We start from the raw sequence: 14,383 nt of genomic DNA on the forward strand, positions 1-14,383 counted from the left end.
AGCCTTGGCGGACGTATACCCGATTCTGGAAGGTAACGACATAGAACCTCATCTCGGAGCTGTATAGCGGAGTGAGAGGTTCTTTATGGAGCTAGTAGTGTAGGAGCAGTGCTGTAAAAGCCCCATCGCGTTAAGTAGCTTCTGCAGATCTATAAGCTTGTAGATCTGCTACTTTTTATACTTTTGTGTGAAGCTGTAGTTTGATCAATAAGGCGCCGACGGGGTGTCGGTGCATGCGCGGGGGAGGGGGTGAGGGGGAGGGGGGGGGCTATGGCGTCATCGGTTTCAGGAAAGATGCGTCTTTAGGTGTACACACGGAGACGCAAGGGTAGCATATTCAGATTAATTCCCTCTGGGACCCGTTTTCAAAAATAAGCGTATTGCGGACCTAAAACGCCGGCTCCGTGTGGCCGAAACGTCAAAACGATTAAAAACGTATGCGGATTCACCTAAAAACGTCTCTGTGTGGATGTGGCCACATCTGAGAGTGTACAAATGGAACGGGTCCATTTGGTTCCATTTGTACACTCTCAGAGTTACACACCCGTAAGGGTCCATTTGGAACCCTCTTAAGGAACCATGAGGGTCAGGAGGGTCTGGAGAGTCTCCAGTGAGCCAACATGGACAATATCAGCACCCTGACTCTGTTTGACCAGAATGGAACAGAGCCTTCATTAGTATCATTGGTAACACCTGTGAAGGAAGTAAGAAGTGGCACAATTTATTTCCAATATGGCTGATTAATGATTTAATTGTGTCGTTGTCGTTGCAGTTGAAGACTTTGAAGTTGCACAGGGCAGATATGACAAATAACCTATTCACCTTCTGTGAAAGTAATTCCGTGAAAATAGTCGTGACGTGTTGTAAGCTTGCAGATTTCTATTTCTGTTTTTTTTTGTATTTGAAAATGTATGAACATTTTTCGACATGGGAACGATTATGACGATTATGCAAAAATAATTGCAATTTATCTCAAATAATTGCGATTAGACAAAATCTTATGTAATAATTGTGACAGACCTACGACTGAGAACTTTAATCCTTGACATATTTTGTTGAGTGCGTTACAGCATACAGACAGATTATGTACACGAGTTTCCAGTTTTCCAACAAATAAAATCCTTAAAACGCATATTGATTGGTAGAATTGTCCTTGCTAATGAAACAGGAGAATATTTATTTTCCTTTTTACACGTTTCCAGAAACAAGAAAATGCATAATTATGTCATATTATCTGATGCACCAAATGCCAGTCCTGTCATATCTTTTCAGTTTGTTTTTGTGACTCTGAAAAGCTTTTATTTTATGAGCAATAGCCGCCTAAAATCCAATTTCTGTCAGTTTTTGAGTTGCACCGTGTCCCTCCCAAAATGTAACCGTGCTCATCAATTTCGGCATCACTGAATTCATTTCATTCGTGTCATTTCTATTTATTCTTGAGCTGGTTGAGGGCTCTATGTTGCACAAAACACACTACTCCACTGCAGCTTTTAACCCATTCAATCCGGGAACGCATCGGTGTCATTTTTAGATTTCTTTGGCTATTCAAAAATAGCAGATACTGTATGTGGGCAAATCTTTGAATACATATATTTTTTAATCAAATCTTTGCTTCTGGTGGGGGTCCCGCTGGAACGAAATATTTTTAGATGGGGGTCCACGGCCAAATACATATCACTTTGGGTGGTCATTGACATGACAAAGTTTCAACATAAGTTTAAAAAAAAGATTTAGAAGACATTTGCAGAATCCCCAGAAGCAACGATTAAAAAAAATATATAAAGATTTGAACAAATGTTCACAATTTTTCAAAAAGAAATTGCAGATCTACAAGCTCGCTATGCGTCCCCGGATTGAATGGGTTAAGCCAGTGTTTATCAAACTTTATCTCATTTCAAGGACCCCCAGTTTGATGGCAAGATATATGGTTGGGCCGGCAACACATTCTAGATTTTCAAACGAGCCCTGATCCAGAAGAGATTGTGAAGGGTATAGGCTTTTTCTAGTCTCTCTTACCTATGTGGTACGGTCCACACCCCAGAACCATCACTCCATGGTCTGTGAAGTCCAGGTCATGCTCCTGTTGACATGAATACAAATATGTCACATTCCAATTACCATCCTTAACTACTGATCAAACTGTGATTTTCTTTTTATTGATGTTTTTATCTGCAACATGCAAAGATTTTCTTTAGCTTACATAGCATATCGTTGCTGTCTGTCAGAAACCTTGTATCTCTGCATTTCAACAATTTTTATGTTTTTTTTGCGTAGATTAATGCCCTACTTTGTCGTACAAGAGTTCACAACATGAACCACCCGACAGAGACAACATTCAGTGATTCAGATGTTTTATATTTTTTAGTTTTTTCTCCCCAATTTAGTCGTGCCAATTGATTCCTCCCCACACACATTTCTGTGTTGTCCCTGCTGTTGTATCCTACTGACTCACCTGCCAGTGAGGAGCCCCCACCGGGAGGACGTAGAGCCTTCGTCCAACTCCTCCCGCCCAACACTCCCTGCTGACAGGTACCGCCCGCCCCAGCCCGTAGGACTACATGCAGTGACAATTATCAACCTCCTCCCCGACCCGGCTTCCCTCCCCCGAACACGTGCCAATTGTGTTCGCGTAGACACTACACTCAACGAAGCCGTTGGATTCAAACCCACAACCTCTGCCGTGGTGGGCACTGGGCAGGCACTTTAGCACTGCACCACCCGAGCACTCCATTCAGTGATGTTCTGAGAAAACTAAAGCCAAAGCTACACACCTGGCCATGGTAGGTGCAGTACAGGTAGTTGGTCTTGGTAGGATATTCTGCTGCCAAGGTGTCTATCTGTTCACACACAATGAGGAAAATACAAAAGAGAACAAAAAGTTAGTAAAAAAAAAAAAACACGTCCAGTCACCTCTTCCTTCAGTAACAACACTTTAGTTTATTATTATTTTGACTAGGAAGGCTGAACCAGAACCTTTCATAACCTGGAACTTTCCAGAACCCATGAAGTTCTGTGATGGTTTTTAACCACTTAAACCCCAGTATCCTTATTGTGAGGAAGGCTTTCGCAGAAAATAGTCGATCGTTACGCTCACAACGCGTCACCTAGCGACGCGTTGTGAGCTTGACCATCAGCGATTTTTTAACTTTTTATTTTAAAGAATAGATTCTGAGTTCCCACCCAGCACTCAGGGTTAGTATCACCCCCTGAGCCAATAACAAACCCAGAACCTGTTAAATAGTAAAACAAAAAAAGTATTAAAGTACTGAAAAGTGGAGATAGCAATGAAATGTACTTTAGTTATACTTTCCCACCACTGGCTAACAACAGTGGATGCTCCAGGCAGTCAGGCAGCACTAACCTGTTTGACCCAGGGTCTGATGCCCTGAGAAGCTCCAGCAGGCAGTCAGCACTAACCTGTTTGACCCAGGGTCTGATGCCCTGCGCCAGCCGCAGCTCTCTGGCCTGCCCCTCGTTGGAGCCCAGGGCCTGGCCCACCTGCCGGTCTGAGAAGCCGTCCTGCTTGGCCTTGAGGAGCAGCTCCCTGGGAACCGAGGCGCTGGATGGAAGGGACAGCGGTGGAAGAAGTGTTTAAGATAGTTGTGAAAGAAAAAAAGAATCAGCACTTTAGGACAATAGAGCCATTGTCATCCCTAGTGTCATCCCTAATTAGTGGGATTGAGCCTATCTGTGCTTATTAGGCAGACAGAGACACCTGCATTCAGATTTGATTTCACTGTGACTTGACATGCCATTATTGTTCCACCTCCCTTTTCCCCTTAATTTTAGCATAGGCAATAAAAGTAATGTTAATTGCAAAGTAAAGAAGTTGTCCGCGTCTATGGTATTCGCACCACAACAACAAGTACTTTACTGTAAGTAAAAGTAGCAATAGCATAATATAAAATACTCTGTTACAAGTAAAAGGCCCAACTTCTAAGTAAAAGTACTTAAAAGTACCAAAGTAAAAGTACTCATATCTTTTTTTCAAAAATAGTCGATTTATAAGCTCACAGCATGTCCTGAGCTTAGAGATCAGCTATTTTCTAAATAGTCACAAATGTGCTCAAAGTAGTTAATGTATGTGGAAACCCCCATGGTCCTTACAAATGTATATATATACAATATGTAATATGTATGTATATAAAAGTTATTGCCAAGAAGCATTGTTACAACAGAAAATGTATCTACCAAACACAAATTTCAAAACTTTTTGTTTTATGTTTATAATAATCTTGGATATAGAGGTGAAGATAATGGTGAGATTGTACTGTTACGTTTTCATATGTCAGTGTAATTTAAATCGCGTCTTCTCTTTTGTTCAGTTCTTTTCCCTAAAGTATGTGAAATTCAGTCCGACTTCAGTAAATAAAGACACAGTGAAAACATACTCTAAATTGTGTAACTGAGGAAAAAGCCTAGAGAAAATAGGACAATAATGAGACGTAATGAATCTCAGAGTTTGTTGCAAAAGTTGTTATTTATTTATTTTTATTTTAACTGCGTGTGTGTGTGTGTGTTCAGTGAACTATGAGGGGGTCAGTACAGCGGTCAGGTCATGGCTGGTCATCCATGGTAGAGTGGGCAGACAGGATCAATCAATATCACATCCACAGACGTGCCAAGGTGCAGCAGGGGTGGGAGATTTTGTTTTGTAAAAGTAGCAATACCACCGTCAACCATGTAGAAATAATCTGTTACAAGTAAAGGGGCCTGTAAAAGTACAAAAGTACTGGCATGAAAGTAATACTTACAGTCCCAAAGTAGTACTTTTTTGTAAATACCCGATCTAATGTGACTTGTGAGCTTGTAGATCTACTATTTCCGAATAGCTGAAATATAAAATAGTGCTTAATTGGTTTATGTATGTTTTCTATTATGTAATAATAATCTAAATCTACACAGTAACTAGTAACTAAAGCTTTCTAATAAGTGCAGTGGAGTAAAAAGGACGGAAATTTGCCTCTGAGATGTAAGTATTGATAAATGGACACATAGAAGGAAAATAATAATAGTACCTGAGTAAATGTATTTAGTTACTTTTCATAGCCGCTTAAAACTAATTTTAAAGGGAGAGGGAAAGAGAGAGGTGTGTGAAAAATGGAAGCGGAGAGCCGGGAAACTGTCTTCCTTCCTTCTGAAACGCCAGTCTCCCTCTTCTGCCTCTTCTCTTCTCTTTCCTCCATTTGAATTATTTATGGCCTGGTACCGTAACGATATTGGAAATGTCAAGTGTGTTTTAACTCTCCCACCGCAGTTGGCCGGGGCTGAAGAAAAATAACAATCTTCCGCGAGACGACGATAGGAATAGAGGGGCTAAGATTTCATAGTCCCGAGAATTACAGTGCGAGCTTCAAATTGCAGGCGTTTGATCGGGAGGGTGGAAAGTATCAGTGGTGGAAAGTACTAAGTAAATGTACTCGAGTACTGTAGTTCATTGGTTCTCAAAGTGAGGTCCGGGGGGGTACCACATTTCCTTTATACTTTGGCTATTCAAAAACTCAAATATTTGCTTCTGGAGGTCCCTGGCACAAGGGTCCGCAGCCAAATACATATCATTTGGGGGTCCTTGACATGAAAAGGTTTGAGAACCACTGCTGTCCTCTAGACTTAGTAAACTGGACCTGCATGGGGTCCTAGAGCAAATGAATACTGTATCAAATGCATATCAAACTGGGGGTCCTTGAAATAAAATAATAAGTTGAAAATCACTGACCTAAACTATACCGGACCCCCAATCTATAGACTGTAAAAATCTGCGGGTCCATTTGGTTCCATTTGTGCACTCTCAGAGTTATGAATCCATAAGGGTCCATTTGGACCGCTGGTAATGCCCAGAACCCAAATATTTGTGTGATGGGACCCTTTTTTACTTTTTTTTTTTTTTACATTAACCACCCTAGCATCCTTTATTATGGGGGAAACATTCGCAGAAAATAGCCAATCTACAAGGTCACAATGTGTATAATGGAACATATTAATCCATTAAGACCGGGAACGCACCTGTGTCATTTTAAGATTTCTTTGGCTATTCAAAAATAGCAGATATACAAGTAGATATAGTTGTAGATCTGCAATTTTTTGAAAAATCATGAAAAATGTGTGCAAATCTTTGAATATACAGTATATATATATATATATGTTTTAAAGCTAAATTATTTTACTCCGATCTGTGCTTCTGGGGGTCCCTGGAACAACATATTTTGAGATGGGGGTCCCCGGGCAAATACATATCATTGTGGGGGTGATTGTGACATGGAAACGTTGGAGCACCACTGATACATTGACCTGTTAGGATTTAGAAAACATCTTCAGATATGTATATGGCCGTGGACCCCCATCTCAAAATGTTTTGTTCCAGGGACCCCCAGAAGCAAAGATTTGAGTTACAAATGTTCGCATTAGAATATATATATTCAAAGATTTGCACAAATTTGGCATTTTTTTTTATAGCCAAAGAAATCTAAATTGACACATGTGCTCCCGGATTGAATAGGTTAATAGAAACAATATTGTGCAAACAAACAAACAAACATAAATTTACACAACACTGATGATAGCGCAAACAATAAATGTAGTGGGGGGTCCCCGCTTCATCTTTCTCTCAGCTAAGGGGTTGTTGGCCTTAAAAATGTTGAAGACCCCTGCTCTATAGGACTCTTGTACGTAGGTACCTGGCGGAGCCCGCAGCCCATCGGTCCAACCTGGCTGTTCCCCATCCCACCGGCCACCTGTCCTCTCCTCCTCCGGCCCAAAACTACAATGTGTTGGGCCCCGTATAGCGGCGGCGGGACGCTTAGACATTAATTATTGAACAGCTGAGTCAGGGTAGGGGTTTGCTGGAGGCTGGAGGTGGGAAAGCGTGCGTCCTGCGTGTGGCGGCTTTGATCTGCTTCTGTCTGTGAGACAGCCTGCAGCCACACTGTGGCAGCTTTGAGAGCAGCTGAGCCAGAGTGACATCCATTCAGAACCAAGGGGCTAGTATCCGGCTTGTCCAAGAAGACTGAATGGCAGTGGGGGACTCAAGTACTTGAGTCGAATTATAGATACTCTTGGTCAAACACAACTACAATTGAAGTTGAAAAATACAATTGAGTTAAAGTACTGGAGTACTTGGTAAAAAAAAAAAATTATTTGCTTGTGATTATTTTATTGATTACTTTTTTAACCACTTAAGCATTATTTTATACTATCAGCTATTATTATTATTAAGTATTTTTCTTCATCTTTTTCTTTTACCCAAAATAGGGATTGATTATTAATCCATTATTTTATTAAATTATCATTTATTGATTCCTTTTTCTAATCGATTCAATCAATTAGCTCGTAGCGCTATGAGCTGGTAAATCTGCTACTTTTTAATAGCCAGAGAAATCTAAAAATGACACAGACCAGGTCTAAAAGAGTTAAAGTGCTCACTGGCAGGACAGATTTCAGTCATTTGGATTCCATGTCTTCCATGGCTAAATCTACAAGCTTACAGCGTGTAGCAGACACGTTGTAAGCTTGTAGATTTAGACTATTTTTGGTTATTAGTTATTTTAAGATTATAGAGTATTAGAAAGATTTGCTAAAAAATTCCAAGATTTAAAAAAAAATGTGCATATATATATATATATATCTGCTATTTTCTAATAGACAAAGACATCTTAAAATGACACAGATGTGTTCCCGGTCTTAATAACGGATGTATCCATGGGTCCATAATGGTTCCTACTGGACTCACTACTGCTACTGTGTGTCTAGGTAAGAGTGGTTGGAGCCAGCTGAAAACAGAGAGCCAGCTGGAGGGCCATTTGTTTCAGGAACTCCCATTCAGACAGTATATGAGCTAATCTAAGCCCATCATCTCATACTCCCACCGTGACTTCAGAACGCCCCGATATCAGGACAAGTTGTGCGTTCCTTCGCTGTATGTCAGGAATAGGTGTAAGACAGAGAGAGAAGAGGCGTGGAGAGACCCATTTAGAGAGACGAACGTGGGCCCGATTCGGTTTAGAGAGAGAGAGATGAAATGATCTGAGGTAAGGTGAGTTGAGGGGAAAGAGATGGAGACTTGCTGACTGAGAGAGACAGAGCGAGAGAAAGAGGAGACAGAGAGAGAGTAGTTGGGGGGGAAAAAGCATAGATACACGAGACACAGAAAGGGAGACAGAGAGAAGAGGAGAAAGAGACACAGAGAAAGAGACACAGAGAGAGCGAGAGAGAGAGAGAGGGTAAGGTGAGGTGAGGAAAGAATATGGAATTGCAGAGGTAGAAAGTAACTAAGTACATTTACTCAAGTACGTGAAGTTGCACTCTAGTAACTATCATGTCCTACCCTGGATTTGAACCCGGGTCTCCTGTGCAGCCAAGTAATGACATTTTTACCACCGAGCTAATAGAGCCTGCCTGCTTGCTCTGGGGAGAAATGTTATTTTGACCTTCAAGCAGTATACCAACCAGACACAACACCTAAATGACAAAATACAAGTTATATTGTATTGTATGTGGGGGGGGGGTCCTCAGATGACAGTGAAGTGACAATTTAAGGACTTTTAAGAGCTTTTTAATGTTCAAAAAACTAAAAAAGAAAGAAAAGAAAAAAGATCATTGCTGCATCAAAAGTAATCAACAAACTATAGGACTAAGCCACTAAGGTCAAACATTGGCCAAATTGTCTAATAATATAAGAAAGAGGAAACATGTGTGAAAATAGCAGATCTGCAAGCTCACAACGCCTCGCAGCGAGAGGAGTTGTGAGCATGTAGATCAACTATTTTCACAAAATGTATCTGTGGAACCAAGTCAAACTAAATGTAATGCCTCAACTCCTACAAATCTAAGTGCTTGCCAGGGTGGGGGGTCCCCAGTTCACACATGATTATTTTTGGGGGTTTGCGGCCTGAAAAGGTTGAGAACCACTGCTCAACCATACAGATTGGACACCACTGTGAATGTGAAAGGCTGTGCTTTGGGACCAGTGTGGCATCATATCCTATAGATTAACGCATATAAATATTTCAGCAACTATTAAAAAAATCCTCATTCTCAAGCTCTCTGATTTTTACCACTGTTGAAACGAAGAGGCTATGTTTAAAGCTCCTGTTAATTAATCTATGGAAGTTATAGATGATGAAGATTAACAATAATAACGCTTCAGGGAAACCCAGGACTTGGGGTAAAATTGCAGCAAGCTAAATTGTATTTTGTATTTATATATTTTTATTAAAATTGATTGTTGATTATTTCTCACAATTGATTAAATGTATTTGTTCGATTAACTCTTGCACACACACACACACACACACACACACACACACAAAACTAATTTGACCAGCTTTCTAAACACTATAGTGACATCTAGTGGAGGAAGATGACAAGCATTTTCTTCCAAATGTGTTTTGTCTCATAAAGTGAAAGACATTTTCAGAACCTCAAACAAAAACTGTAAAATGTAACTGAATAGGCAAGACATGGAGTTAGTAACTCACAGTTATCCAGGTTATAAACAGTTTTTGACTATTTTATAACATTTTGATACATTTGAATCTTAAACATTTGGAATTGTTTCGCCTATAATGACATGCCCAAAATATCGATGCCAGGTTAAAAGTGGTTAAGGCCCGTATATATCAATGTCCTGGAACTGGAAGAAGGAACCACTATTGTGACACCAGCGCTCAAAAATGTAATGATGTATGATTTTGTGCAACATGGAACAAATTCGGACTTCAAACAGACAAGGCCTCACACCCCCCTGTGATCTTTGGTACCCCAGGTTGGTGTAAGTTCTACTGACCATTGAGCAGTATGAGAAACAGCCTGTGGGCCCCTAACATCAGCATGCAGTAATGAAACGGTGCAACGGAGCAGTGCTTTGCACTATTGCAGACCTTTCTGTAAGGTTGCATTTTATTTTGGATGTGGATTGTACTGTGCAGTGAGCTTAGCCGTGTGTGTGTGTGTGTGTGTGTGTGTGTGTGTGTGTGTGTGTGTGTGTGTGTGTGTGTGTTGTATCACCTGTCGTGTTGGGTCAGGTGCTGACCCAGCTGTGTGACACGACGCAGTTTGTGGAGGAACCATTTGTCAATGGCTGTCAGCTGGTGAATCTCATCCACACTAACACCGCTGTAGAGGGCCTGGCACGTGCTCGTGCACACACACACACACACACACACACACACACACACACACACACACACACACACACACACACACACACACACACACAGAACCCATCAAACAACCAATAATACAAAATGTTGACCAAAACTTGTGAAGTCATATTTTAACCACTTGAACCCTAGAAAAAAATTGCAGATCTACAAGATCACAACGCAATGCTTTTTTAATGTTGCCCCCCGGAATTGGGGATGCTGGGGTTCAAGTGGTTAAGAGTCTATTATGGAAGCAGAAGGGACGTGATCTGAGCAGAGATGAGCTTATAGCTGAGCTGAGGTGACTGTAGCGGTGTCTGTCTGGGCCGACACCCTTGAGGGGGGTCATCACTGAAGTTTGATGGCCTGGCAATAAGACATGGACCATTAGTCCTTAATGCTGCCACCGGCGTCAACCATCTCATCCCGCGTTTGGAGGGGGGGGTAGATCTATCACGGCGGGGTTTGCTGGGACGGCGAGCTTTGCCTCGCAACGGAGGCCTGACACTGACTTCACCTTACTGTGATTGCCTCCTCAGGGCGGCGACGCGCGGGGGGGAGGGGGGTTGTAGGGGGGTAAAGCAACGACCCCGTCGTTCTCTCGCAGTATACTCGGTGCTTGTGAGCCGGAACTTAATTCTGTGCGCAGATAATGTTAATGGGCTCCTTATTTCACCTTCCTTCCGTCACACAAGTTTGGTTGGAATTAAAAAAGGCAGACGAGGATGTTGAGGCAAGTTGAGCTGCTCCACGTGAAACTAAATAGTAACCCTGGGCAAAGAGGGTGAAATGTCACAACATATTCTGAACTAACTTGAACTTCATTAAGCCTCAAGGCCTTTTCTATTCTGCAGTCTACAAAGTTGACTTTGTGAGCACCTTGCATTCACATGGCCTTGAGTTCACTATTTCAAACCGCGTGAACCCGGTAACTTGAACTGTTGTTGAATAATCTACAGTACCTAGAACACTGATCCTCAAATAGCGAACTGAGGTCTGCTATTTGAGGACCAGAGGCTCACATAAGTCGTACACACAGCGACCTCGGACTCGTCCTCAAAAGGCTTCAGACCAAGCCCCCAGAACCTGGAGGGAAAAGTGAAACGCTGCGTGTAGTGAAGTGCTCTGGTAGTGCAGCTTAACCACAGCTGTGGACCAATGGGCTTGACGCACAGGCTTGCGAAAGGAGGTAGACACTACTGTGCATGCAAGACATAACTCTGATGGTGCGGAAAGGCCCCACGACGTCATCAAAAGCCAGAGAGGCCTAACCCTGAAGAAGGCTTAAAAATGGGGTCGCTCAGTGAGCAACGCCAGGGGTTCTTGAGGGAGTCCCCAGCAAAATTAGTTAATATAGCATCTTTTCAGATGGAGGGTCCATGGCACAAATACATATTGGTCCTTGACATGAAAATGTGTGCGAACCAGGGCGTTGAGGCGACGAGGTGGGCGTACCTTGGCAATGGAGAAGATGCGCGTGCTGGACGGCACGGCCAGCTCCTGCTGCAGGTCCTGGTTGTGGGCCCAGGCCTTGCCCATGGGCAGCCGGGGCATGAAGCCGTCCACGGACGGGTGACACATCCTCAGGGCCTTCTGCATGCTCTCCTCGAAGGTACGACCCACTGCCATCACCTAGACACACACACACACACACACACACAAGAAGGACAAGAAGATATCGACATTATCAACCACTTAGACCCTCTTTTTTCCGATCTACACCAAATCACTTCGCCGAAAATAGCAGATCTACAAGCTCACAATGCGTCGACGCGTTGTGAGCTCCTAGGTCGGCTATTTTTCGCAAATGTTCCCCCCAGAATAGGGAGGATGGGGTTCAAGTTGTTAAGCTCCACTCAAGTTTGACTAACCCAATAAACTCTTGCTTCCCTTTTTGGTGTAGGGGGAAAAAAGGTAGGTGGCCAAGGATAGACCCCTGGGGACCCCCGTAAACTACTGTAAGTATATAGGGTGTAAATAAAATTTGCTCCACAAGATTGTATACACACACACGTTTGTATTACTATACTATACTTGTGAGGAAATCAATATTTTAGGATGGAAAATTCCATCCACCACTAATAGTCAATCTGCTATGTTTGGTGCATGAAACAGGCATGCATCTTAGTATAAATCAGGCATAAACCCAGGGCACCTAGGCTCCAGTGTAGCCTGACAGCGCATCGCGGGTTTGAGTCCCGATCCCGACGACCTTTGCTGCGTGTCACTCCGCATCTCTCTCTCCCTGTTTCCTGTCTACCTACTGTACTATCAATAAAGGCATAAGAAGCTAAAAAAAGAAAAAAGCTAAAAAAGCTAACCTCTAAATGCCTAAACTGAATTTTTTCCTAATTGTGAGACAAAAAAACAACTACATGTATGTTTTAAACAATAAAAAAACCATTTATCTTATGAGGACCGGGAGAATGGTCCTCACAATGGTTGTTTCTCAAAATGTACTGTACCTGTGGGGACATTTGTCCCTAACAAGTAGTACAAGTACACACACACACACACACACACACACACACACACACACACACACACACACACACACACACACACACACACACACACACACACACACACACACACACACACACACACACACACACACACACACACACACACACACACACACACACACACACACACACACACACACGTCTGCATAGTCCAAACAATATGCTTTGTCAATAACAGGCTAACAGCATTCCCATACCAGATTTAAAACCCTAGCTAATGTCATACAAAGTGAACTACTGAATAGAAAAGACAAAAACAATCATCCAACACACAAAACGATACTAAAGTTTTGATAAAATGGCTTTGAATTAACCTTTAGGTAATTCAACCATTTCCCTTAAGTAAGATAGTTGTCATATAAAAAAACCAAACATACGCACACACACACACACACACACACACACACACCTCTCCAACACTCTTCATGGAGCTTCCTATCTCCAGGGACATGCCCTGGAAGCGGTCCAGGTCCCAGCGGGGGATCTTTGTGACGATGTAGTCCAGGCTGGGCTCGAAGCAGGCCGTGGTCTTCTCTGACACCGCGTTCCTGATCTCCGGCAGCGGGATGCCCAGCGCCACCTTGGCCGCCACGAACGCTAGTGGATATCTGTAGGAGGGGAGGATGACGATGTTTACTTTCCAACTCTGTTTACTTCATTTAACAGTCCAGCATATGTAAATCCATAATTTGTCGATGTCATGAAGAAACCTTGTATCTCCATATTTAAACTTTTTTTTTCGTAAATCAATGCCCTACTTTGTCACACTGCAGTGTCACTCAAAAGTAGCAAAGATTGCTGATCTAAAAATTCACAACTTGTAGATCTGCTATTTTAGCTCCTTTAGAATGTCTTTTAATTCAAATTGGGTTTTATATTTTTTTAACCAATGAAAAGTATCAATAAGCGTAGCTTGTGACTAAAATAAGAACCATATTGGATCGAAGTCCTTTTTTCCATTTCCTGAAAAGTCACAATTTTGGACATACAAGGCCACAGCGATGTTATAAAACGTTTTCGTTTCATAACAAAAACTAACGTAATATAAGACACACATTGACTGTGTGTCTTATACCGGTGGTTCTCAACATGGGGTCCGGGGACCCCCAGGAGGTCATTGAGGGGGTTCCAGGGGGTCCCCAGCTAAAAGATTAATAGTTACTAACCAACAGGACCCTTATGGTTCTGTAACTCAGAGGGTGTACACATTAGAGTTTGGCGGTTTCCAAAACTTTAAACTGAAAGAAATGCCCCCCAAAATACCCTGGTTTCCGTTTAACCGTTTAAATAAATTAACGTGGCCGGCGGCCGCATTACTTGGCCGGAGATGACAGCCGTTTCACTGAAATGCAGTCAGAGGCTGCTATTACAGTCTATCGCCACAAGGTGACTCCTTTCCTCAATGCACACACTACACTCTTGTCCCTTGAGACAAGTTGTAATCGCAACTTTGGTCTGTTCTAATACATTTCATCATCGTAGCTACCGGTGCGACTTCCTCCTTTTAATATTGATCTATCTCACCGTGGTCGGCACCTCAGCAACACTGTTCGCTCGTTTCCTTTGTTTGTCTACTACATCCCTCCGCCACCAGCATCTGCACGTACCGTTTTAACCAAAACATATCACTTACCCTACCTTTAATACTTTGAACTCATTCAGTGCCAATGATGTGTAACACCATTTTTTTTCCCAAAGCCCACAGTGCCGATGAAGTGT

At 42.3% G+C, this 14,383-nt stretch overlaps 1 protein-coding gene across 1 annotated transcript in view; it reads right to left on the minus strand.

Annotated features, from left to right (window-relative positions):
- cps1 (carbamoyl-phosphate synthase 1, mitochondrial) overlaps nucleotides 1-14,383 on the minus strand; it is a gene marked incomplete at its 5' end in the record, with an annotated part of 88,337 nt that overhangs the window by 53,454 nt on the left and 20,500 nt on the right. The window contains 6 exons of the mRNA XM_080412246.1: nucleotides 2,017-2,080; nucleotides 2,772-2,833; nucleotides 3,414-3,559; nucleotides 10,003-10,121; nucleotides 11,595-11,771; nucleotides 13,074-13,272. Of these exons, the coding sequence (XP_080268372.1) occupies nucleotides 2,017-2,080; nucleotides 2,772-2,833; nucleotides 3,414-3,559; nucleotides 10,003-10,121; nucleotides 11,595-11,771; nucleotides 13,074-13,272 (767 nt within the window). The remainder of the gene's footprint in view (nucleotides 1-2,016; nucleotides 2,081-2,771; nucleotides 2,834-3,413; nucleotides 3,560-10,002; nucleotides 10,122-11,594; nucleotides 11,772-13,073; nucleotides 13,273-14,383) is intronic.

The sequence above is a fragment of the Gymnoscopelus braueri genome (assembly GCF_963280865.1).
Source record: "Gymnoscopelus braueri genome assembly, chromosome: 18".
In the NCBI taxonomy this organism is placed as follows: Eukaryota; Metazoa; Chordata; class Actinopteri; order Myctophiformes; family Myctophidae; genus Gymnoscopelus; species Gymnoscopelus braueri.